This window comes from Galeopterus variegatus, unplaced genomic scaffold (assembly GCF_000696425.1).
Source record: "Galeopterus variegatus unplaced genomic scaffold, G_variegatus-3.0.2 Scaffold541, whole genome shotgun sequence".
NCBI lineage: Eukaryota > Metazoa > Chordata > Mammalia > Dermoptera > Cynocephalidae > Galeopterus > Galeopterus variegatus.
This window is the reverse complement of record NW_007726652.1, coordinates 269,560-297,135: the sequence shown is the minus strand read 5'-3', so window position 1 is coordinate 297,135 and position 27,576 is coordinate 269,560. Positions and strand designations below refer to the sequence as shown.

Here is a 27,576-nt window from a genome sequence, read left to right as displayed (position 1 = left end):
AGATCTGCACAGCTTTAGACATTCTTGGTATTTCCCACAAATTGACAGAATACTTTTACTGCACTAATCAGATGTGATTTTGTAAGAATGCAACTGTTGAGATTATAAAGTGGGTTAAAACAACCAAACATGGGCCGAGCACGTGGCGCACTCGGATCCTATATAGGGATGACCGGTGCGCTCACAGCGTTCACTGGCTGAGCGCGGTGCAGCCGGTCTCAAAAAGGACAAAAAAACCAAAAACAAAAACAAAAACAAAAGAACCAAACATAATGAAATACTTAAAATAATTTCTCAGTAGAGACAATCCCAAAAAGTACTTATGAAGCAACTACTTCCACATATATATTTAGAGGTGTTTCCCTAAATGAAAAAAAGTACATCGAATCCCCCTTATTCTGTCCTTCAAACATTTCCTCTGAAATGCAAATTCTAAATGCTTATCTCCACTACTATCAAGCGAAGAGTTTTTGTCTTGGAATCTTCCAACACTCCTAATAATTCCCAAAGATAAAGAGAACTTAGTGTGTATATTTAACTAACAGTCACCAATGATACTTAAAATATGTCCACATATTGTAGAGAATGAATAAAAACAATTTACATAAAATATAATGCAATCCTCAAGATTTAAATAGATTAAGCAGGTTTCTAAGAAGTAGTAAAGCAGTAGTATGCCCATTCTCACCAATCGACCTGCCTTCTCAAGTTGTTTGGGCATATTCATTGGTGGAAGCCTAAGAGGAGGAGGGGACAGAGCAGGCAGCCCTCAGGAGCACAGAGCTGGCAAGGTTACCTGTCGAGCTGTTCACCATAGCGGGTGTCATGCTGTAAGGCGGGGCCTGTGTGTTCATCAGACCAGAGCTGTTGTTCATGGGCTGGCTGTAGGGAGAGCTGGAAGCCATAAGTCCACTCTGGTTCATGCCAGGAAAACTGCCTTGCCTATACAAAGAGAAAGCACAGGCACACATATATTGACCATGCACATTCTCAGTAGTTTGTCCTGGCAGTCATTTCTAATAATGCATTTATGTAAGGAATGGGACTATTATTTCGCATGTTTGCTTAAAACAGATTATTTCTTGGAGAAAGAAGCTGAACTCTATTGCTAGGTAACTAAATAATACGCTACTTAAAAATTCCAAATAATATAAGTTCCGCAAATAAAATACAGATTTTTAATCATGTCAAGTGTTCCAAGTTATTGGGAACATAAGCAAGAAAGGGGAAACTTGAAATAAGAACAGGAATTACAAAAGCAAGCAAAATTAATGTTAACATTTAATAAGATCTGACTATTAACACTACTTAGTGTCCTCACATCAAAAACCAGAAGTCAAGAAATGAAAGAGGAACAGGCAGTGTGGGCATGTTATTTAAAAAAAATGTCTTTGACCTAAATGTTCTGATATAATAACTATGGGAGAAAGCATTTCCAAAACTCTGTTCAACCCTATTATTTGACTTTTCATTAGGCTCTATTAAAAACATACCAATTTCCCTATACTAAAATTACACAGTAGACATCAGACTTGCACTTCTTTTTGGTGGGGTTTTTGTGTCAGAGGAGAGGTTGGGCTTAGTTAGGTTAGCTGTGAATGTCCCTAACACTCCCCACTTCTGGTGTTACAGACCCTTGGTGCCTTAGTTTTGTCCCACACTTTGAGAGACAACTTCTCTTCACCTTGCATTGGGGAGACAACTGTCACACAATGTCATTTCTCTGACTGCTGCTCATGAGACTGGGAGAGGGAGAGAGATTAAGGCTGCACAGTGACTTAGTTCTCCAAGGAAAAATTACAATTTAGAAAAAGATGATGGCAAGGCGGCAAAAACTTTTCAAGATTCTACCTTTGCAGTCAATCTTTTCTTATGTAAATAGTATACCTTCAAAAAACTTTTCAGAGTTTTGGCTGATAATGTTTAATCTTAGGAGTAAAGTTAATAAAAGGGGTAAAAATCCACAGACACTGCTTATCTGTACCAAATTAATTATGATTACTCTACCACCATTAAACCATCACTCAGTGGTTCTTAATGCACAAAAGCCAACATTTAAAAAGAGATTCTTTAAAAGACTAACATAAATCATTTCTAAAAACCATTACACCTTTCCTTTTGTGTATCTATTTTCAGTGAACTCAACTTTCAGGCTTGTAGAGAAAGTTCAAACATGGACCATTTAAAAAAATCAAAGTATCAAAGGCTTAAGTGTTCTTTTTTCTTTTAAATATTAGACAAACCATTCAGGGAAATTCTGTGCAAACTAAAACTCAATGATGGCTTGGTAAGAACATTCTTAGAAGGCTGAAGGCCCAATGCACAGTGCGAGTGTGGCTATGGGAGAAATGTGTTACTGTAGCTATCGACTCTCAGTGCACTAAGGGTCCACTCGAACAACTACAGCCTCCTCCATCAGTGTCATGATACCCGGTGCAGTTCTTTAAGAACAGATCTAAGGTCAGCCAATGGCTTCTGCCTAACCTCTAGGACCTCTGATACCTATAAATACCTTGCACAGTAGCTACAAACATATTCCTACATGGGCAGGTCTTAACATCATCCTGTAGATTGTTGGCATTAACTCAAGTATCTTAGGTTTCTTTCTGAGGTGTTTGCATTTATTTATTTTTTTTTTGTCTTTTTTCCGTGTCCGGCAACGGATCGCAACCCTCAGTGTTGCCCCCGTACCGGACCGGGGACCGGCGACGGTATCGCAAGCCTCGGCGTTGCTCCCGCGCCTCGCTCAGCCAGTGAGCGGGAGCCGGTCTGTACGTGGGATCCGAACCCTCGGACGGGAGCGCTGCTGCGCTTCCCCGGTGGCGCACTATCCAGTGCGCCACCGGGCCGGCCCAGAGGTGTTTGCATTTAAACAAGGTACAATTTGGCACGTATGCAACTGTTTCATAAGTAGCACCTGTTGGGACTATTCTCTCAATTCCTTATCAGAAAAATCACTGAAGAGCACCCTTAAATTATGAACAGGTTGTGTGTTCTGGAAGACTACTTCCAAGTCACAGCCAATTCTGACCATTCTGCAAGATCCATCTTCACGGCCACCTCCTGTGCGAAGGCTGTCTGCATTCCTCTACCTGGAAGTAAGCTCTGCCTCCTCAACTTAAGCTTCGTATGTGTCTTTTATACCACTTAGCTCTTTCTTTGTATGTTAAAATAATTTATGTATGTCTTGGCTCTCCTAGGTGTATAAGCTTCCTGAGAGGAGGATGGGGGTCTAATTAATCTTTGCACATGAGAGTTACTAAAAAAAAATTTGCTAAATGAGTCAATTAATAGAGAACATTTTGATCTTTATAAAAAGGCATAAAAGACGGTCACCTTTTCAAGCTTCCGCTAAATTCTGTTTCACATGTAATGTGTGTGAAACTAATGGTTCCCTGAGACACTTGTTTATGGTAAGGTGGAAAAGAGAATTAGAATATAAAATCTACCCAGCAGATGATTCAATGAAGTGGCCATCCAACCCTAATCTATGATTTCTCCCACAAGTCAGCACTGTCCATCTTTAATCACTGTAAGATGATGAAAGCACACATTATAGGTTTTAAAAAATACACTTAAAACAAAATAAATAAATAAATGAATGAATGAATGAATGAATAAATAAATAAAATACTTAAAGGTCCAAGTGTTGGATGTCAGATGCTAGTTACAATAGTCCTCAATTAAACCATGTCTGTAGTTTTAAGTATGGATAAAATGCCAGGGGTCTTGACTCTGTCACCAGACATACTTCCTACTGTCACTAGGGGTCTGGGAACAAATCACTTCCATTCTTTGGGCCTCAGTTTTTACATATGAAATGGAGGAGCTGATAACAACAACATTAATAATTTACTAAGCACTTATAAACATGCCTAGTGTGATTCCTAGGCACTTTTCACATTTAATTTTTTAAATTCCTAGAGGAAGGTGGGAAGAAATATGCTCATATACGAACAAAGAGAATAAGGATCAGAGAGGTCAAGTACCCTGCTGAAGGTCACACAGGTAGCAAGCAGCAGAAACAGAAACCCCTAACCTGCTTTTCATCCAGTACACTATTACTTCTCTGTGGGCCTTCAACACTGTGCTAACACTTGATGTGACAAAGTATAACGGCACGGAGCAGCCCACGGTATTACACCTTTCTTTGTATCTAGTGCACGAATCTTTAGTTGTGGAAAGCTGACCACTCAGAATGGTGCTTTTCTCAGCATCCTCTCTGGGCCCCCTGGAGTAGACTTCAGGGAGGTGGGCACAGGGAGAGGGGTGGTGACAGATGTCAATAAAACAGCTCCCTGGACACCTGCTTCTAGGACGGAGTTGGACATCCGAGTGGGGAAGCAGCAGAAAGGGAAACGAGTCTTCCCAGGAATGCAGGGCATGAGTGGCCATGAGCACAGCAGCTGGTCACCTAAGTCGGGGAGTCTTTCATCATTGCAGAAGAAATCCGGTTCAGTACTGCTTTGAAAACTTTTGCCAATAGTACTGGAAATTTTGAACAAGCAAGATGGGCATCATGCTAAAAGAGCTTTCAATACGCTCTTCTGTTGAGCACTGGAAATTGAGACAATTTGTTTTGTGGAAGGAAACAAGAAATCACCACTCTGCCTAACCCGAGCATTCCCCAGCACATTGTGCTGCTGCTAATACAAGAGGATTTCTGTTTGGTTGGGCTGAATACAACTACCAGGATCGCAGCAACCTCACTTTTGAGGCGAAGGGCTGAGTTACCACAGATGAAGCTGGCTCCTCTCCAGATCAGCACTCACTGCTGCTAAGTCCCTTTCTGACCACAGCGACATTTGGAACACTCCAAATGGAATTGGGAGAGTGAAGAAATGAATCACCATTTTCTTTTTGCAAAAGGAAACAAGAGCAACAAAACAAAAACAGGCGAAAATACAGATTGAAATGAGGGGAACATTTTCAATGTAAAACCCAAACCTGGGTTACACCTAGAAAAGCAAAGTGTCCTTCAGGTTATTGTGTATACCGGGTCTACAGGCTGGGAGAGTTTTTGTTACAAATTGCTATCTGTAGGTTCCTAATCCATGGCTGTGGCAATGTGTGCCCAATAACATCTCGGGGAGGGGGGGGGGGCAGTCATTTGACAGACATTTTGAAGCAATTTTGTGTCGCCGTTTTGGTGACATGCTGCGGAGGCAGACCACACACTGTGGAAGTGACCCTGGAAGGTGGCGCTCACAGATCACAGTGGGCTGACCAGCTGCCTGGGACAGGCTGCACCATGGCACCATCCCTTCCACCTTTCAAACAGCAAAGTATGACATGGGGGGCTGAACTGCAGAATAACCAGAACTTTTTTTTTACACTGGTCTTCGGTTGGGACCAGGCGTATTTATGGTCTGTCATTCTATGACAAAAAACAGGTTATTGTAATGAGATTAATTCAGGAGTGAGGCCTGCAAATGCATTTCCCCAAAGCACCCCCTGTTCCTGCTTCTCACTACACACACACTCCAATAGTTTTTATGGATTTTCCTTTATTCACTTTGGAGATTTCTCAAACATTACACGTCCATCTGCCAACAAAGGGCTGGCTTGGGAGGGGGGCGGGAAGAGCAGAAGCAAGCACCAATTTCCACTGGTTCAGTGTGAAGCCAAAAGGAGAATGTAGCTTCTCTCCACAATTTGAAATTAGCAGTTCAAAATATTAGTATGAAATCCTATATAGTACTGCTGAATTTTTAAATACCTTGTTTTAAGTCAAGTACAATAGAACTTAAAATAAAACTTATATATGATTTTGGTGCTTTAAAAAAGAATATTTAAGCCTTACCATTTTAGCAAATTTCTCAACAGTGATAGTGGGGAAGTGTGAGATTATATCTTGAAAATGAATGGATTCCTGACACAGCTCTTTGGAGAAGAGTAGGAACAGACAGACAAAACGCTCTGGAAACAGAGAACACGTGAGTGAAGCCACTTTATGAAGTCCCAGGGGAAAAGACGCATGGGGGGAGCGCCACTCTGCAGAGCTCTAGCACAACCACTGCACACGTCACTTGTGAGTTATGTTCAGAACGAACGTAAAGCAGAGCATGCTTTATTGGAAAACTGAGCACGGCTGACAAATATACAGAACTTTCTCTACGGACTGTCACTGTGGGTGTAGTTTGAATCATAGAGCCAGAAAAGATTGCTTACCGACAATATATACTAGGTTAACACTGAAATTTGGGGTACTTTATCACATAAACCCAAGAGTTATCAGAACTGGAACTCAAAACCTTGAAAAGGCCCAATTCCAGAAGAGTTTATTTGTAAACTTGTAACCTTATTTCCTTGGAGCGTTCCACTGTATATATAATGTTATACAAGATGCCCTATTTAAAATGTTCTATAAACACAAGCTATTTCACACATGTATCTAGCATCACTGGTGAGACAGATTTTCATTTGTTAATTACATGGAGACTACTCCAAAAAAAGAACTAAGAAGGAGAAATTCAGTTGAGATTATTTCAAATTTAATATCTGAAGAAGGAAAAACACCACGTTTGCCCCTAAAACAACACAATCAAAACAGGGGAAGGCTGTCAAGCTCTAGTCAATTTCTGGCGTGGCTAATCCATCAGTACGCCTGAAACAACAACTGCATTAGCAATTCTGGTGGCAAAATCATGTTGTAATTTCAGCAAGCCAGTGGCTCTGGCTGGGAATCAATCTTGTGAAGGGAAAGTGGCATTTGTCTCATTAAACAGAAGACAAAGAACAAACAGAACCGCCACTGATTTAAAAAACTGTAGATTCCTGTAAGAATACATAACCATATGATATTTAAAAAAAAAAAAAAAACCAAACAACAAAACAAAACAAAAAACAACTATTCCACCCTGTTCACTCAGGGAGACATGCTAGAAATGACTACAGTTATTCAGAAGGACCTTCCATTTAGGTTCCTAGTTATAATCGCTTGTCTGAGACCAGTGTGGAGGGGCTCAGGTGAGAGGGAGCAGAAGAGGGGGGCAGGAGAGGGGGAGCAGGAGAGGGGGAACAGGAGGAGGGGAGCAGCAGAGAGGTAGCAGGAGCGGGGAACAGGAGGGGGAGCAGGAGGGGGGCAGGAGAGAGGTAGGAGGAGAGGGGGAGCAGGAAGGGGGCAGCAGAGAGAGCAGGAGAGGGGGGCAGGAGAGGGGGGGCAGGAGAGGGGGGCAGGCGAGAGGGAGCAGGCGTAGATGCACTGCCAGGAGCAGCCGGCAGGGGCAAGCCTGTGAGCTAGGGAGGAGAGGCAGTGTCCCTGCCCTCCCATCAGGTCTGAGGGCTCCAAGGGCATCACATCATGGGCATTGCATCAGGTGGGGAGAAGAGGAGGGAGAAACAGCCAATGCAAGGGCCCTGTGGCAGGGGCAGGTGGGGAGACGTGAGGGGAGCCTGGCAAGGGATGGGGAAGGCGACTTCACAGGGCTTCTGGTTCTGCACGCAATGGGAAGAGACCAGGATGGCACTGAGAGGTGAGTATTTTAAAGACCGTGGTAGGGAGAACATGCTGGAGGCAGGAGTGAGTGGAGGGCCAGCAGTTACGAGGCTGCTGCACCAGTCCAGGTAAGAGATGATGGTACCTTGGGAAGGTGGGGGGGAGGGAAGCAAGAGAAAGAGTTGAGCCAGACCATGGAGGTAAGACAGACAGCACTTGGTGATGAGTTAGCTACTGGGGGGGTGGGGGTGCCAGGATGCCTCCTAGGTGTCCACTTGCACAAGAGAACAGATCATGGGTCAGTCACTGAATTAAAAAGCACAAGAGGAGCTCATGAGTTTGGCTTTGGACACGTGGGGTCTGACAGGCCTTGGGCAGACATGAGGCCATGTCATACAGGCAGGTGTAGTCCCGGGCTGGACAGCAGAGGGTTCATCTTTCCTCCCTACCTGCAAATGCCCTTACAAGACTTCTTGACTCTTTTTTCTAAGATCTTCCCTCTCTGATGAACATGATCTCTTTTCAAGGCAGCCTGTTCACTCAAAGAAAGTGTCAGTGTGCATAAGGCCAGCAGACAAGCTCGGCAACCATCCTCAGTCATTTTCTATCTATACATTAATAACTCCCCACATACTTTCATAACTAATATGTTTCAGTTTTTTCCTCTTAAGAATGGACAAAGAGAAGCATTATTTTCCTGTGGCTCTATGAAAGAGGCCCTTTCAATAAAGGAGCAGCAGCAACTCTGTTAGCAAGCTCTCGAGAATGATCTTGTTGGTGGGTATGCCTTAACTCTTCAAAGCAGGACTTCTCCCCACGTGTCTCTGCATGGTGCACGGATCCTTATAATGAGGCACTGAGCACTGGGCCTCTTGTTTCCAAAGCATTTCTCCCAGTTGTGTCCACATTTCTCTGAAGAGCTGTAGTTTTCACCAATGCATCCTGGTGAAGCTCTTCCCACCAAGCACCGAGGAATACTACATATTCCATTCTGGATTCCAGAAAAGGCTATAACATCAGACACGTTTTGACCTCTCTGTTAATACTTTGCACAGACTTCTCAGAGGGTTCCAACCTGCTGTCCGTTCTGCTTCTGGCACTCACTGCTGAAATAACACCTGCTGCTCAAGATTCAGTTCTTCCTTTCACGTCCATGCAGGTAACCAGTTTTAGTTGCTCCTAAAGCAACTGACTGATCTTCACCTTCTTTCAAAGAACCAAAAAGGCAACTGAGCTCAAAGGTTTTGAAGCAAGAGACTTCCTCCTCAGGAAGCAAATGCAAAAACTGTGTCTGGCTGCTTGAATTTTGGTCATTGATAACTAAGGATGCTCTCTTCATCCTCAATTGTTTTTTTGGTTTGTTAAGTCCATTGCTCACTCATTATGAACTGTTTATTGGCAATCACACAAAAATGAACTAAAATATTTTGAAGATATTTATTCAGAGATTTTGACTTCAGCACTTCCTGTGGGTTCCCAGCACAACAGCTTCCCCAAGGGCATGGAATAGAAGGAAGCCACAGGGAGCAGCAGCGAGCCCCAAATCCTGGCTTTCCTTGCAGGAAGCAACCCCCACACTCTGTGGTTCCTGGTACCATGCAGCACCCCTGGGCCTCTGACAACACAGATGAATGGCACAGTTCCCTGGTCTGGTAAAACGAGATCCATACTTCAAGAAAGAAAAATTAGTTCACTGACATTCCGACACAGAAAGCAAGTGTCCTCTCCTAACTGCATTATATTTAAAGATCTTTACTTAGAAAGTTTATCTTGAGACATAATGCCACTAAGAAAAGATCTCAATTCATTTACGAGGAGGGCTATTCTTTTGCAGTGCTAGGAATATCCACATCAACGTGTGAGGGAGAGTGAATTGCTAACCTGAAAGGGGTTGAGCTACTTAAGAGCTGTAAGAGCAGAACAAGGGGGCAGGTGTCCTAGAGGCCTGGGACCGCACAGCCTAAGGCACAGAGAGCACATCAGCTAGACAAACACTGAGGAGCCAAATAACAATCACTAATGAGTTAATCTGAATGATGTTTTAAGAGTGAGATAGTTAAGAATGCATGTATCATATATGCTTTCATATACCTCTTGTGCCTTAGTGGATTTATCAGTCGGCTTAAAGCAAATCAATCTGAGTTCTGAGGTCTCCATTCCACATACTGTGCCACGGCAATATTCTGTAAGACCCTCTAACAAAGAATGCACTTGTCTGGGGCTGTGGTACCAGGAAACATAGATATAGTCATTAGTGATTTTTAAAAAACCCTCCTAAAACTCTTACAGGTTTTTGAGCTAAAGGCAGCCTGGGCCATGATGTTACTTAACATGGTAAGGTAAAACATTGCTCAAAATTAGAGAAACACTGTTGCAGGAAAGGCTTGAAAGCTGAGCGAAACTACAGTTCTTTATGTCTTCACCAGTCGCACTGCCCCTGAGAAGTAGAAGAGGACAGGATGCAGGCAAATTCTTATCTGCCAGGTATTGTAACAATCAAAGGTAATCCAGTACAAGTTAACTTTCAAGCAACGGACAAAATCTTATGGGTTTATGGGTTTGAGTTTTTTGTTTGGTTTTGTTTTTTAAATCTCTATAATGGCAGAAGTGAAGTTCAAAATAAGATGATGACTAAGGTTAAGAGGAACATGAGGAAGCTGCTTCCCTCAGTCTTTAATGCTCCTAAACTAAGATGCCCTGGGAGCAGTCAAAAGAATTCAGCCCCTTTCCTATGATCTCTACACTGTCACTGCGATGCTTTCCAAACCCCAAACTTGAATAAACAAAGGCACAGATCATATCCTGTTCGCTTATAAACTTTTTCTGCTGCCTTCAACCCCAAACACTGTTGAGGTTATCAGATTTCAGGGCTGAGAAAAATTTGTACCCCTGGTATAAGCCTGAAAACCTCGCAGGTGGTCAACACAGGCCATCCCTGCTACCTGACATATATATGACTTGAACAACCCCTTCCCTTTCATAACTTAGAAAAATTGGGAAGTGCTGGGTTGTACTGCTGATTATTCCAAGTGATGGGTGGACTATAACGTTGATTGCAGACAATATGGTAATCCCAATGTGTCTAGGCAGAGGCATTAGCGGGGCCACGAGGTTAGACGTGAAGATAAGTGGTTGGAACAAGTAAATGGGAGCAAAGGACCTCAGCCTAACACATGCAGTGCCATCAGGTGGCACTCAGACAGCGAGGGCAGTAGCCAACGCGAGAAGGCCTGATGGGGACCCGAGAGAAGAAATTCTGAAGGAAGAAGGCAGGTGTAGGTGTGGTGGGGTGCCCTGAACATTTCAGAGCGTGAGAGGATGCTACAAGGCAGGACATGAGACGGGGTTTAGGAAGACAGGCTGCACCACGAGGCCACAGATTGCCAAAGCCTGAGTTAAGGTGCCAGGTGGGGACATTCGTTTCCCCTAATTCCACCCGTATTCCCAGCTCTAGCCCTGTGTTTTCCTCATTCAATGGCCATCAGGAAGCAGGTATAAAAAACGAAGTATCAGTGTTTGTGCTTTCCTACAGCTTCCCTCTGTTTTTCAGTACTCTTCAGGGGCAGGAACCACAAACGCCAGTCCTCAGCCATGAGCTTGCTTTTTCATCCACCCAGGGGACTTACAAAAAATACAGGCTCACCAGCCTCGTCCCTCCCGGGGTTGGGGTGAGGTTACGTATGTTGAAGAATCTCTAGGTGAAGGTCATCAGTCATTAGGGCACTTCACAGACTCCAGTCCATTGAAGGTTTGCTGTCCATGTCATACTCTGATTCCTTGGATTCTGTTAAAAGTTTTTTTAAAAATCTCTCTTGGTCTTTTCAGAATTACTGTTTTACTACTTTCTGATTTGAAGATTTATAAATGTACTTTATGGCTTCCATAATAGTTCTGTAACTCTAAGAGATTTAATTGAAATCACAGTCTTAAAATACCAACATAATATTCATTCAAATTCTTAATTTTGAAGGGAAAAAAGGACTAAAAATTAAAGCATAGTATTTGGATGATAATGCAAAGGATTACACTTAATTGCAGAAATAAAAACTCTATTTAAGCCTTTGAAATCTTTTCTCTTTGTCCTTCAATAACATGACTTTTCAAATCATAGTTATTATGTTAAAACTTAATTGTCCAAAATCCAAAAGGCTGTATTCTTAGTTAATACAAATCGCTGCTCTTCAGCACATGGAACCCGCCATAACTGGGGCTTGACACGTTCAGAAGTTTTTTGCCCCTTCTCTTTGACATGTTAATGCACCATCTCCATTAACACATTTCCACATTAGTGGCTCCTGGTCCCTCAGCACAACTGCATCATACTGGCTTCAGAGGAAACTAATACAGAAAAGTGCCTGGCTGGCAAGCAGCAACATAAGGATATGAATTTGTAAAAACACCTCAACAAAGAACAGTTGCTGGAAGGTGTGTGTATGGGAGGTGCACGGGGTGCAGGTATAAGCAGCTGTGTATACCTGAAAAGCCAGGAAACTTTGTTTGTGTTTGTAAATGGGTTTGGCTCCTTCTGAGCAGAAGAAGACTGTTAATCACATTCTCTCACGAAACATTTAGTTTCTTCAGTACCAATACAGTACAGCTGCTAATGATCGAGATACTAATGGCTAAGACTTCATGGAATTTACTCGCCCTGTTAATGAGTAGCTAAGATTCAAAAATAATGTTAATTAAAATTTCCAATTTCCTATTTGACTAAAACCAAAAATATCTTAAAGGTAATTTCAGTAACCCTGGTTTTTGGTATGATATAAGTGTTAAAATGTAGGTCTACAGACTCGCATTTGTGATAGTATAAAAATTTCTTTCTAATCAAGAGTAATGAGACTTTTCAAATTGATTCATTTTGTGTCCCCCCCCCCTTTTTTTAAACTAACAAGTCTGAGACTTTTCCTTCTTCTGATGTTTCATTAGTTCACTGGGGACTCTCAGGGACAGCAGAAGAGTGACAGTGCCTGCCCCGGCATCATGCAGGTGCACACATCTGTCCAAGTGCACAGTGCTGCCATCCGTTTCCACTCTTCCATGACTCACAATTCCTACTTCAAATGCCTCAAATGCTAAAGCAATATTGGTATGGGCAATCGAAGGGTGAAAAAGACAGAAACTCAAACCCATCTGTGTGCCAGCAAGTAACTGTTACTTATTTCAAAAGGTGTTTGGCTCTGAAAACACACTACTTATGTTACACATGGTGTCTGAACAGGAACGTTCAAAGCACTCATCTCCTCTTAGTTCAACAAAAACAACCAATTTTAGATAATGAAACAATATCCAGACTTCATGTGAGAGTAGGACCTTCACTAAGACACTCATTAATATTTGGTTTCTAACAGCAGAACGAAGAACAACTAAGAGATTTTTTTATCCCCCGAAAAAAGGAAAATCTAGTTTAGGGGCAGCACTAAGCAGAACAACAGGCCTAGGCGACAGGGACCCTGCCTCAGCTTTGTCCTGCCCTTCACTCAGTGATCCCAAATGGGTAAGTAACATCATAGGTCTTCATTCCCTGCACCATAAAATAGAGGAGGAGAGAGTATATAAAGACTAAAATCCTTCCAGCTCTAAGATTCTATTATTCTGTGATAGAAACTTTACATCCCCTTGGAACCTATTCTTACAAAAACTGTATTACCTTAAAGATCTGTGCCAAAACTTTGACACAACAATCTCAAGTCACCTAAGATTTGATCAGTGTTTATATATGTGAGGTTCTGGGGGTGGCAGGCCTTAAGGAATTAAAATCTGTTTTTGTCCATCTACCCTGGCTTAAAGATCTAGGGCTTGTTAGACTGTAAATTCAGCAAAGTCTTGTTTCCTTCTTGGAGCTCATTTCCAAGAAAAAAAATCTAAATAATTCTGAAGTACCCAAATCCACAAATCAGCTATGTTTGGCAGATATGCCAATAGTTGAATCCTACCAGGTGACACTCAGAATTAATAAATGAACGCAAAGCACACTAAATGACCGAGGAAAGTTATTTTATGTATGTGTGCATGCTTGAAGCATAAAGGTTATTGATAATGGATTCGGTCATTCAAAATATATTAAAGACTATGTTGTAGCCTGAGATTCATGACAATGCTTCTTTATCAAGCCATAGGCCAAGGTCTTTCCTAAGTTTGTGGCAGACTTTGAGTCTCATATTCAGACAACAGTTCAGATCCCTTCCAACACGATTCTTTTTTTTTTTTTTCCCTTTTTGTCTTTTTTCGTGACCGGCAATGGATCGCAACATTCAGTGTCGCGCCCGTACCGGGCCGGGACCGGCAACGGGATCGCAACCCTCGGTGTCGCTCCTGTACCTCGCTCAGCCAGTGAGCGGGAACCGGTCTGTATGTGGGATCCGAACCCTCGGTGGGAGCGCCGCTGCGCTTCCCAAGCGGCGCACTGTAGCAGTGTGCCACCGGGCCGGCCCCCGACACGATTCTAGGCAGCCATCGGAAGTGGACCAAAGATGAAACTCATTTGCCATTCCGGAAGTAGGCTTGTTGTGAGATCAACTAGCACTTCCAGGTTTGTTTCTCATATCTTCAAAAGAATATTACACTGACAAGCAACATTTTAAAATGGAACACAACAACATATTTCCTGAGTAAAAACTGTATCGGTGTGTGGGGGGTGGGGGTTCTGTACAGATATTACTTATAAATCATTAACTTCAAATGATTAGATATTATTACACAGCTAATCTAGTACCTGAACATTAAGATTCCCCACATTCTATGATAAATCATCTGATAACCAAAATGAGGAATTCTTTTACTCAAAAGGTAAAAAGGAAAAAACAATCTATATGTTCCTTAACTTACTCAATGCAGTAAGTTTACCCTCACAGTGCCACTCTTAAAAAAGGAACTAATAAAAGAACTTCCAACCAGTTAACTGTGTGTTTTTTCCCCTATGGTCTCTTATATTCAACTAGCTGAGAAAGCCTGAAGCATAATTGCCATAACCCTTCATTTTTACAATGAGCTTTCTGTTTTTGTCTAATTGCAGACAGACACACACACACTCACTCATTCTACACCTTCATCATTAATTTGTCTTTTTCAGATTCCTTTATAGACCCTAGGCCCATTGGGATTCTGACTTGAAAAAGAAGTCATTATGACAAGCTCTGCGAATACTGTGTTGCTGAAAGGCCTGCACCGTTTCTTCTTTTCCAAAAGAGAAACTGACATTTAACAAACTGGCTTTTCAAATTACCAACCTAACTTTAACCTCAGAGCTATCAATGGGAGAAAAAAAAAAAAACAAAAGCAAAAACACAAATTCGCTACAATTAGCTGTTAAATAAGTAAAGCAAAAGCATGTTGAAAATTAAATTTCTCAACCCAAAGCACTAAAACATGTGATATACATGTTTTCTCATATTCAAGGTTCTGCTTAAAAAAAAAAAAGGCAATATAGGTTATATGTATTGCAAAGTGGAACATAAGGAAGATCTAAAATAGAAATAAAACTTTCTTTTCTTTCTTTTTTTAGAAAGAATATTGTAGACAATAAAGGCAAAATTCATAGTTAACAGACATGGGACTGCTCATGTGCTTTTTAAGATTTACATACAGTAACTCCAACATCTTTCTTTTTCTTATTTTTAATTAAGGAGGATGAGTTGTATTCTAAGGAAGCTATCTGGATGCTGCTGGCTGAAATACAGATTTGATCTTCTCATGCTGGTTAGCTAACATTGATTTTCTGCCCCAGTGGAAGAGATTTTACTCTGATGCATGCCATTTAAATTCATTTTACACAGCTGCTTAATGTGGCTTGGCAAGGCCCAGCCAAACAGGCTTTGTGGGTCTAAATAGGACTCCTGAGTTGGTAAAGGACAGATCCTATGGATTAGCAGCTGATGATAAATGCTTTTCTCCCCCCACAGTTATCTTCCTACTGACTCACGAATTGACCTTGAAGGTACCACAAGAAAGTGAAAAAGAGAAAAAGACAATTTCCTAAGAGTGTTTACCTCATTGTACGTTTGTTATTTCACTTTGAGGATTATGTTTATAAAATTCTACATTTGTTGGTCCACATTTAGGACCATGTTTATAGAATTTAGAACTCTGAATTACAAAATTATCATTTGCTCTTGCTGTCTAAATAAATGTACACTGCATATAAAACTACTAAAAAGCTCTCTGTGTCATGCATTCATAACAAGTAGTGAAAGCATAACTCTGTAAGTTTATTCTTTAAACAAAGCTAGTTGTCTGTTCCCTGTTTCATTTTAACCAAAGATGAGATATGTCTCTACTGAAACTAACAAACACAATGAAGTCTTACAGGATGATCTCATCGTTAATATACGCAAAATGATGTCAATAACACTATTTTTGCTTAGTAACTCACTCAATAATAATATACGTTAAGAATATTTATTAACCTAAAAATAGTGACAGAGCCTTATGGTACATAGTTTGCTAGTAGGAAAGAAGAGAGAGACTTTTTGTTGCTGTATGTAATTCCTGTGTTGAAATTGGTAACAATATGGCAATATCATGTTTAGAAAGAAAATTCTGTGTTGGATGATTTTGTTGTATTTTCCTGGTGAATTCCGTATTATAATACTTGTTGGGAGAAGGAAATAATAGAACTCTTTGGCACAGTGACGATACAATGAAACCCCTCCTAAGTCCTATGAATAGCCTATGTCAGCTCCACTGCAGTGAATCTCTTGTCAAATGAGATGCTGAGCTCTGAATTTGGAGGTGGGAGTAGCAGTTCACTGCAGTGGCAGGAATGATAATCGCAGTCATGAGAACAGTGCTGCACAACACAGGTCCCGAGACAAAACCACCACAACAACGGGGGAATGACGCCCGAGGAGGGGATTTCACTACTTTACACAGATAAAAGTTCTTATTTCCTACTCAGGCATGAAGGAAAGCAGCCATGCCAAAGCCATGCACAGACAGGACCCAGAGGACAGCATGCAGGTTTCCACCAGACTGCCACAGTACTGTTCATAGAAAGAAAAACAAGACAAACACGGACAATAGAGACAACCCCCTCTGAGACAGATGTCCTGTTAGGTCTTCTACTGTCTTTGTTTGGACGTTCCTTTCACAGCCAAATGGCACGTTTGTTAACAGTTTAAAAGAAAATGCCCAGGTCCCGCAGCGAGTCCGGGGTGTGTTGCTACCTACCCGTACTGGTCAGGCTGGTGCGTCATGGGAGCCTGAGAGGTGCCATAGTTGGGGTGCTGGGAAGAAAACATGGGGCGTCCGCCAGCCCCAGACTGGCTGGGATAAGCAGGCGACCTAATGTATGGTGGCCTAAAGTGGAACAGAAGAACAGCCTCTTTGGATTTGTTCTGTAGCACAAGTATGAATCCCCTGTCTGTACGTTATCCCCACACATAGGCGTGGGGGTGACAGAACGTGGTCAATAAGCAGAGTGCTCTGTACTGTGCAACTGCCTCGGAGAAGACTGCATAGGATTCCTCCGAAAAAAAAAAAAAAAAAGTAGGGACAGGGCAAAGGAGAGAGAAAAGTAAGACCTAACCCCAGTTTACAATTTTGAAGTATGGCTTTGACTTTGGCAAAAGCAAAAAATTAATATATGGCCCCCATTTAAATTCCTGGATAACTAAAATGGGAGTCTATGAAGGAAGGCTTTGGAATGGCTTACTGATTAGAGATAGAAAATGATAATGTATAAATGTAAATTTATATATTAATTTCTATAAAGTGATGTATAAACTGATTTAGAGAGAGAACACAACAAGACTTTTTAATCAAATGGAATTATGCCATCATTCCTATCTTCTCAGGTCACTATCAAAAGCTTCATGTCAAATGCAATCAAATACTTTATATTTAACAAAAAGAAAATAACTTGGTCTTTATGAGTTTCAACAACGGACAATTCATTTAAACCTAAAGTAGAACTTCAGCTAGACCAGCCAAGCCAGTCTCCACACGCAGGTTTATCAAAACATTCCCTAAAGCTTGCACAGGTTTGGCTGAGAGGTGACATGCTGGGGCCCAGAAGATTCAAAGTAACTGTATGTGGATGAGAGACAGAGGGAGTGAATGATTTTCATTTTAAGTCCTCAAGGGAAATTTATTATTATTTGGAGCAAACAATGAGATTGGAGGGGTCCCTACATTCCCCAAATAGCAGCTTCAGAGGAAAAGTAACAAAGGGACACATTTAAACACACACACACATACACACATACGTTAGCTTTTGTTTCCCTTTGACAGAAACCAGAATCTTCTATCTTTTCTTCTGAAGATACCATTAAGATACATATCTTTCAATGTACTTTGTTTTAAAAACTACTTACAAGTACTTCTTTTGAAACATGTTCACCTCTGCTGCCTCATAAATTTTTAATTAAGTCTATTATTTTTATACAGGCCAACTATTTACTTTAGGAATTAATTTTTAAAATCAGGATTAAAAACAATTAAGTATTTGAAGTTAAAGCCTTGCTCTATCAACTTAAACCTTCTAAAATATCACTTTTGCTTTATTAACCACATTTTGGTTTAGACAGAGAGGAATGCCCAGAAAAACAAAATATAACATAAGAATATGAAGTATATAAATATCACACATATACATTTAGACAAACACACAATACACATATGTACATATACAATATTTCTATTTTATAAAGATTTTTATGGTAGGGTAAGAAAAGGGGGGCATATTTCTTCTTTAGTGTTTTAGATCTTAAATAGTTTTTAAGCTTTACTATTTCCTGCTTAAAGCTCCATGCAACCAGAACTGGTTTGCTGGCTACAAGGACTATACACAGACATTTCAAATCACCTCCCACAATTTGTGTGCCCACCATGCAGATTCCTTCCTCCATGTATCAAACAACATGGTTTGTCACTTATTTCTCGGACCTTTATATTACAGAATATATTTAACACAAAAAGAATGGCCAGGCAAAGTCATATTCTACGACTGGCATGTGATCTAGGGAAGCGTGTCAGGTACGTGGTCACATGTAAACGCACAGCTTCTCTGCCCGGGCATTTTCCTGAGTGGCATACCTGCTTTGTGCTGAGTTTGCAGCAGCCTGCATCACTGCTGCAGCTGCCTCCTGTGCCTTACGGTTCACAGTTGGCATTGGCGGCCCCATTCCTGGCCCTCCCTGCTGAGACATGCCAGGAGAACTGGGGGTCATGCTGCTCATATTTCCAGGAAATGGTCTGTTCTGCATCCCAGCTGATGGCATTCGTCCCAGGGGCATAGCACCACATGGCTGGCTTGGCCCTTGTCCATGCATCTGGTTGTTGGCACTGATACCCAAACTGGGCCCTGGGCCGCTGTAGCTTGCACTGGGCACCCCACTATACGTTGGGGGTCTGGAGTAGTTACCTAAACAAAAAGCAAACACAAATTAAAGCCTTTTATTTAATCTGTAAACTTGTGAAAACATTCACTGGAAAAACTTTTTGTCCAACAATGTGATCACCACGGAGTATTAATCAGGACCCTTATCAGCCCTTCCTGTTGGTGCTGAGGAGGCTGCCAGTCTCCACACACCCCCTCTCTGCACATTCCAAAGGCCCCTGCAGAGTGGCCCCAAAGATAAAGCGCCCCACAGGACCACTGCCATACTGAGGAGAGATTCGATCTAATCATAAAAAACTCTATTCATAGGCAAGAGATACTAGTTCTGGGTGCTGCTTGGGTGTTCAGCACCTCACACTTTTACATTTTAGCCAAAATAATGATTTCAACTCCCAGTCTTTAGGTGAGGACCACTCTGAGACTGCATGGCTACATCACTGCTCTGTTCAACAGCTATGATAAAGGGTTCAAAACGAAGACACGAAGGACAAAATGCACACATGGCCAAAATTATCCTTCAAAACCCCACAGGAAGATGCTGTGTGAAAACCTGATATGAGTCCAACACCGTTATTCTCCAGTGTTAGGAACAACCCTTTTTTGGTTTATGTGAGCACCAGATAAAGGTGTTGGTTTGTGCTTGGTGCCACGTCTTGTGAAAAACAGCTCCAAGCACTAGCACAGCGCAACGGTGGCACGAAGGAAGGAAGGCCGGGACGGAGACTGCTTGCCTGGCCGCGCACTCGTGGGGGAGAGAAGTGCCCACAATGGCCCCTACTGCATCGGTGGTTTGGTCTGCCCTTTCCTTCCACACCTTTTGAGTGCAAGTACATAAATTAAAGGCATATATGATTCCACTTTCAATAATAATAACTGCAGATATTCATTGCTGAACCATAGTGTGTGCCAGACACCTGATTAAGTTCTTTGCCCCAGTGAATTCATTCATTTCTCCCAATAACCATATGAAACACAGATACCACCAGGACTCCATTTGCAAGTGAGAAAACTCAAGAGCTAGTAGATTAGGACTGACACTCAAGCAAACTGACTCTGGAACTCATGTATTTAACCAAAAAAACATGCTGTCTCACAACAAATGACAGTTGAAATAAATATAAAAAGACAAGTGTTCATAGGGTATGGATTAGTGTTTCTCAATCGGTCCTTACTACTTTCTGGATGACTCTCCCATCCATATTACATAACTATTCACTTACTATATGCCAGAAACTATTCAGGACTCAGGGGACATAAAGTTAAATACAACCTGATTCCTGCCCTGGAGAAGCTCACAATCTATGTGTGTACAGACAAGAAAAAATACAAAAGCAAAACCAAAGAGGTAATGCACTGTGTCAACTGCAAGGAAGGAGAGTAAACCTGATCTGGGACGGGGTCAGGCCATCTGTGGAGGGGGGTCTGGAGCTGAAACTAAGCGCCCACGAGGGGCAGCCTCAGGGTGGGGAGCTGGGCTGGATGAGCTTCTGCACTTGCTGACTGTGAGAACTCAAGTAACCTGCTTTCATCTGTCCTCATTTCAGCCTTCTTTCTGTAAAACAAATATAATTCTCTCTGATGTTGTCCACTTGAAAAGCTGGTGTTAGGAGTGAACGATACGATGTATGTAAAGCATGGGTCCAATTGCTGGATGGTGAATAAGGCACAAGAGGGGAGGGCACACCCCTGGCAGAGAGGCTGTGACCACCAGCTAGGACAGTGAGAGCAGGCACAATCAGGATAGTTGCTGAGGGACTACCTGTGGCGGGGGAGGGGGGCAGAGGGAAGAGCCAGGTCCAGCACGGCTTTGTGTACCAAGCTTCTAAGTTTGGGGTTTATCCTAAAGATAGAATGGAGCTTCTCGAGGATTTCCAGCCGAAATAGGACTGGATTATAACTACGATAAAAGCAAATACTTAATATTTACTATGTGCTAAGCTCAGTTCCAAGTTCTTTGTATTAACTCATTTAATCCTTACATCAAGCCTGAGAGGTACATATAATTATGATCCTCATTTTGGAGATGAGGAACCTAAGTAATTTCTCCTAAGGTCATACAGCTGATAAGTTGAGAAGTCAAGGTCTGAACCCAGGTAGTTTGAGTGTAGCTCAGAGTCCAAGCATACATTCTACCATGCAGCCTCGCAAATGTTTAAGAAAAAGCATACTCGTGTAACAATATTATCATAATCATAAAAACAAGTTTTCTTAAATTCACACATATAAAGCTGTATCACCTATAATACTGCAAGAAATTCAATAGACTCTTCAACACTTATTGAGTGCTTCCTCTCTGTCAGGTGCATCATATGAATTTTCTTACTCAATTGTCTGTGAAACATGTATTAATAATGCTTAATAATTGTTGAATAGCTTGGTCAGGCTCCCTCGCCTCGGGGCAGGTTGGGTGTGGTGTGGTGCATTCTTTGTAAGAAGGCTGTGTGTGGGGGGTGGGTGTAGTGCGCATGCGCAGCACCATGACTTGGCTGGCATCTGTGCTGCGTGGCCATGCTCTCAAACCTTTGGTTCAAGGATCTTTTTGGCTGGTTACCTAACTCATAGACCTGCGTGTGAGGGGACTGGTGACCCAGCCTGGTGTGTGAGGGGTATGGGGACTCAGCCTGGCATGTGAAGGGTTTGTGACCCAGTCTGGACAATGGGCGTGAGGCGTCTATGAGCACCAGACCCAGCCCAAGCTCGACAATTGGCCCAGTCGGCAGTGTTAGGGGCAGGTAAAAGAGTCCAACAATAATGTATTAATAATAGTTATTAACGTATTAATAATGCAGATGATATGAAGGTCACTGTTCATGTAGACCATGGTCTGGCACACTTTTTCTATTACAAACCAGAGAGTAAATATTTCAGGCTTTGTGGGCCAGGCAGCCTTTGTGACATCTACTCAATTCTACCACTGTGGCCCCACAGCAGCCATATAGCAGACACGTACACAGACGGGAGCAGTGGCGTTCCAACAAAACTTTATTTACAAAACAGGTGGCAGGCTGAAGTGGACCATAACTTGCTGACCCCTGACACTGAAGAATCTTGCAACAAGCTAATAAATTGCTACACTAGCAACAGAAAGTGAGACTTGTTGAAGTCAGCAGCTTCTTTAACCCTGAATACCATCTGGAAGGCTGAAGAAAGGCTTAAGGGGATTAACAGAGTGAGGCAGCAGCAGATCTGAGGATCCAGGAAATAGAGAGCACAGGAGGGGACAGGAGGAGGAAGGGGGAGGGGCGGCATAAATTACCTCAGGTGCACTCAGTTGCACACCTGTCAGTCTTTTATGGCCCGCTCCTTAAATCTAAACTGCCTCTTCATGAAGATACACTGCCTTTGCATAGTCAGGATTTGCAGAAATAATCAAAATTGCATTTTTTTCAAGTAAAAGGTTAAAAAAAATTGCAATTGTTTGTCAGTTTCAAGGTTCTTTAAAAATATGTGTAAGTTGCTTCTGAGCCCCCCTTTCCCCAGGACACAGGCAAGCTCCTCATCTGTTCCCCATCACACCACCTCATCTCAGCGGAAAGGCCCCTCCTGTGCACCCTGGCGGGCTGGACACGGAGCAGGGGCCAGGCTGCTGGGCTCTTCCTCTTCCCACGCTCTTCTTGGTGAGCTGGAGTTAAGCCTCCTCTCCTCCCTGACCTCAGGTCCCCTCACTGCCAGATTATCTGATAATATCAGTGAAATATAGTGCTACTTTTTTGCTCTCTTGCTTTTATTAAAAATAAATATACTCACTCATAGTTTGGATGCAGAAGTAATTAATTCACATATTCATGCTATTACTTTAGGGCTCATTCCCACCCTCCCTCAACACTTGATAAGTGACTCATTAGGTAAGAAGCCTTTTTCAGTGAAAACATATGTGCCCTTTGCTTTTGAAGGAAATGAATTAACACTTTAATCTTATTTTAGAAAACAAGCATTTAGACATGGTTATTGCAGACTATGTCCATAATGTGGTTTTATTAGAGAAAGAAGGTTCCTGATTTTGTTGAACTCTGCATATAGCTGGAATGGAGAAATGCTGTTATTCTAGCTCTTGCAGCTTGAGTTTAACTGGCAGTCAAGGGCTGTATTTTAATGAACATAAAGGAAAGAAATAACTGAGATGCTTAGTTACCCTGTACCCTACTTCAGTCTCTCATTCATTTCATGTAATAAAAAGAGAAGAGCTGTGTTTCAATAGCTGTGCTCAATTCAGCAGCTGGTCTTCGTCCTGCAGAAGGAAGCGTTCTGTAATCGTGTGGGGCGTGCACCAGAGCATAAGGGCCATGCACGCCCACACATGCATGCGTGCACTTGTTCTGCGAGAGGCACAGCTAGGACTGGGCTCCCAATCTATCCTCCAATCACTCGGGTTGATTCCGTGAACTGGCACTCAAAAGCACATGTCATGGGAATATGTTCTAATTATAGAGCCTCTATTCGTTAGAAGATATACAAAGTCCCTTTTTCTTTTCCTTGAAACTTTAAAGACTTTCCTCATTAAACTCACATGCCTGGATAAAAATGGTTTCTAAAGGCTTAAAATGGCTTAAGAGGCAGCAATGGATAAAGCAGGGCTTTAGAATCTGGGTTTGAATACTGGTTCTGACACTTCCTAACAGCAGGATCTTGGGCAAGTTATTTAACCTCTCTGAACAGTGGTTTTGTCATCTGTAAAGTGATGATGATAACGGCGATACAGGTTGAAAGTGACTAGCACAGCGCCAGGCATACTTGCCTACAAAATGATTGCTGCGATCGTCATCAATAGCCAGAACAACATCATTAATGGTATCTTTTCCCCACCATCTTTAAAAAAATCTGTGGATGGGGTGAGAAAAATGATTCAAGCCCCCACCCCTATTTGATAGCATATCCTTCTTGCTTCCTAAAATAAACAAAAACCAAATATGTAAGCCAAGCAAAATATGAGAGGAAAAGCCAGGAATGTGAAGTGCAATCTTATTTCCATGTTTCTCTAATAGATTAGTAATTTGTTGGCACTAGCTTTGACAGAAAACAGATGGATCCAGCATTAAGCACAATGAAGGCAGCAGATGCCGGGCCAGCCCACCTCAGCTGGACTGGTCTTGCAGCCAAGTCCGAGAGCCCACAGTTTTCAAGTGGGTTCATCTTGGCACACCAGCTTTGGAAAATTGGTCACCAAATGAATTCAGATTTCAACCCACCAGGAGTTATATTCAAGCACCAGATAGAAGAAGAAGTAGCTACACTCTATTCAAGTCGCCATCATTATTTTAGAAGCAACATAAGTAATTCTGTATCTGACTCCATAATACTTAAATTTGCTAGTTATAATCAATACACCAAGCTTTCTGCTTTTATTAAACTATTAAATGTTTCCACTCACATATAAAATTTTGCTTTTCAGTTTCAATCGCTCAGCAATTACTTATGAATACCTACTATGGGGGCAAGGTTTTGCATTATTCCTCTATACTGTGGAGGATAAAATGGAGGTAAACATCATAAACTAGACATTTCACCCTAGGTGGAAAAAAAAGCATAATTAGCAAACTATGATAAATGTATTTATGAATTAGGACTAAATGTGCATCTATCTTGTTTTAGCTAATGATGTTTACCATTTTTATAGCAATCTACTATATAATATTAAGTCATGTTCATTGAAATGTAATTTTCACACCCTAACAAAAATATATAATCCTGTAACCAACAGCACAATCAACGAGAAAGATACATGATATTTCTATCATGACCAAAAACTTCCCTCTTGCCCTTTTGCAGTCAATCTCATTCCCATGCCCAGCCCCTGGCAACCACTGATCTGATTTCTGTTCCTCTAGTTTTGCCTCTCCATAATGTCATATGAGGAATACAGTCAGAATCAACTTTTGTGTCTGGCTTCCTTCACTTAGCATCATGCTTCTGAATCAGGATACATTGTTGCATGTACCAGTAGTTTCCCTTTTATTGCTAAGTATTATTTCACTCTGTTGACACTGTTTCTAGTTTTTGGCAACTAAGAACACAGCTGCTAAAAACATTTGCATACAGGTCTTTGTGTCAACATATATTTTATTTTACTTAGTAAAACTCTAGAAATCAGATTGTTGGGTTGTATGATAAGTGCATGTTTAACTTTACAAGTAACTGTCAAATTGAGGCTGTACTATTTGTGTACATTCCCACCAAACACTGTATGAGAGTTCTAATTTCCAGCACTTGATATTGTCAATTAAAAAAAAAAAAAAACTTAGCCATTCTAATAGGCATGTAATAGAAATCATTGAGGCTTTAATTTTCAATTCCCTATTGGCAAATGATTTTGAGTATTTTTCATGTGCTTGATGGCTGGTTACCGTATTTAAGTAAGGTCCTTTCTGTGTAAAAACAAAACAAAATAAAAAAGTTGTATTTAAAAAGAAACTTCTTCCAACTCAGTCTTTCTTCTCAGACCTATTACACAATGCTTCTTTCTTAGGCAGGGAAATTGATCAGGTAGTTAAGAAGCCCACAAATACAGGTTCAAAACGAAGGTTACCTCAAGTTGCAGTAAATCCTACTATTTAAGGGAATAAACAGAGATTATTTATTTTTTGGACTGATATATAAGGCACTGTATTTTTCCTAGGTCGACATGCATTTAAAAAATTCTTTAAAATGTACAAATAAAACAATATCACACAAAGTTTGTAAAAGAGATGGACCTATATCTTACCTCACAGTGTCACATCAGTGTTTCACTTTTGGTGTTCTTTTCCATATATGTTACAAGAATTAACTCCTTTAAAAATGTAATTACAAAGTAGTACAAGCTCAATGAAGAGAAAATTGAAGCATAGAAACAAACAGACAAAAATTACCCTTAATTTCATTTCAAAGACAAGACACCATGTAGGATGAATTCCTCTGAGGCACTGAATGGTCAACCAGTACCTGCGTGCACCACAGCAGGGTCAGGGAGGTCTATCGGTGTCTCTGGATGACTCTCTGTCTTTGCAAAATTGATTTATTTACAAAACGCTTATTAAGGGCCTCTTCCATGCCAGGCTCTGCTAAATGCTGGGGTTCAGCAGTGAACAAAGACGAAGCACTTATGCCCTGGTGGCAGGAGACAGGCAAATAGGAAACAGACACTGTCATGTGGTGGTGAGCAACATGAAGAAAAGCAGGCAGTGACTGCTACACAAGTGGCGAGGCGACCACTGTGGCAAGGGGGCTGCATGTGTGTCAGCTGTGTCTCCCGGGAGGAGGAGCGGATCCTTGGAGGAACAACAATGACCAAGGCTAACGTCAGATGCAGACCCCGAGGACACACGGGCACAACTGGGTGCCAGTATCTGACGTCAGGGCAGTGAGTGAAGAAGGGCCCTTGTCACTAAAGCTCAGTTTCCTCATCTATAAAAAGGGTATAATAAAAGACTATCTTCTCATATGGTTGCTATGGGAACAGAAATTGTAATAATAGAAACTATTGTTGGATAACTGATAATGAATATATAGAATCTGCCAAAGAATAGACAAAAGCTGCTCTAATATTAATAAGATAGATTTTTAAGCAGTGAAAGGACATATCTTTATATTATCGGGTGGTGTTAGTGTCTAATTTTTATTTCATGCTACACAGATATTCAAATTTATTCCTCAAAACGGAAAAGCACTGACATTAAACAAAATATAAAAAGGTATTATCCCAACCCAATAGCCAACTTTTAGTATCAGTGAAGTCTCTGAGGCAAGAAATGAAGGAGTCTAAGAGTCAGGTGCCCCCACTGCCCATGCTGCAGGAGCCCACGTGTCCTCTCCGGGCTCAGAGCCGCCGTGCCCTGCATATGTCCACACAGACTGCAGTGGGAATGGTGTCCTGGAGGCCAGCAAGGGGGAACCCTGACTTGCTACATTGCTGTCCGGGGGTGACCATCCTGATCATGACCTATAGAAGTAAAAGCCCATGTTTGTTAACAATGCACTTAGTCATTCAACGAGGGGAGAGACCGTTGTACCTCTTGAGTGCTGTTGATTTTAATTATCCAGGTAAAATAATTAGCTTCACACTAGTCAAAATTAAAATTACTTTTTTTTCCTTTTTCCAATTTAAGCTCATTTGAACTGACTATTTCCCTAATTCCCAGGTTTTGACAAAACCATGATGATTATCAGTATAAGAAAAATTCATGCTTGAATCTTGTAACTTGAAGGCTAAATTTAAACATCAAAAGGTTTGATTACATTAACCTGCCTTTTGCTATAAAATGATCTAATTAAATTTGTTTTTTTCTAATATTAGCAAGAGATTTAGATTATTTCTTTAATAAAACAAAATAGTATATTCTATACTTAATAATTAATCCTTCTGATTTAACCATAAAATAAGGTTAAAGTAATAAGCAGCTGTAAACCCATCAAGTGTATTACAAACTTGTTTCAAGAAAAAAAAAAAATAAGTAAAGTAAAGCAGGAGTGACTTTCACAGAGACTAGCTTTTGGAAAGCCTAAGAACATAGGTATGTCAATCTCTAGCACCGTTCAGTGTCTGACCAGACAAAATGAACACAGGGGGCAGACATACCTCACCTCTGTATAAGGAGAATGCATGGAGCTCAATCAATAAGAAGACAGAGGGTCTGGGCTGATAAGTGTGGAGACTGAAATCCTGGGTCATGGTGACACCACGGGCCTTTACAGTACACTCACATAGCTGGTGGGCTGACCACTTTGGACATTTACACCTTGTTCCTCTAGAACCAAATCAGCTGTAACATTATTACTGTGTAATTCACTATTTTGGAATTGCAATCATTTCAACTGAATCTTATTT

At 41.4% G+C, this 27,576-nt stretch overlaps 1 protein-coding gene across 1 annotated transcript in view; it reads right to left on the bottom strand.

Moving 5' to 3' along the window:
* ARID1B (AT rich interactive domain 1B (SWI1-like)) overlaps window positions 1-27,576 on the bottom strand; it is a 276,990-nt gene that overhangs the window by 39,705 nt on the left and 209,709 nt on the right. Inside the window, exons 5-6 of the mRNA XM_008569895.1 lie at window positions 18,473-18,800; window positions 797-942 (exon numbers count right to left, since the gene is read on the bottom strand). Coding sequence (XP_008568117.1) covers window positions 797-942; window positions 18,473-18,800 — 474 coding nt within the window. The remainder of the gene's footprint in view (window positions 1-796; window positions 943-18,472; window positions 18,801-27,576) is intronic.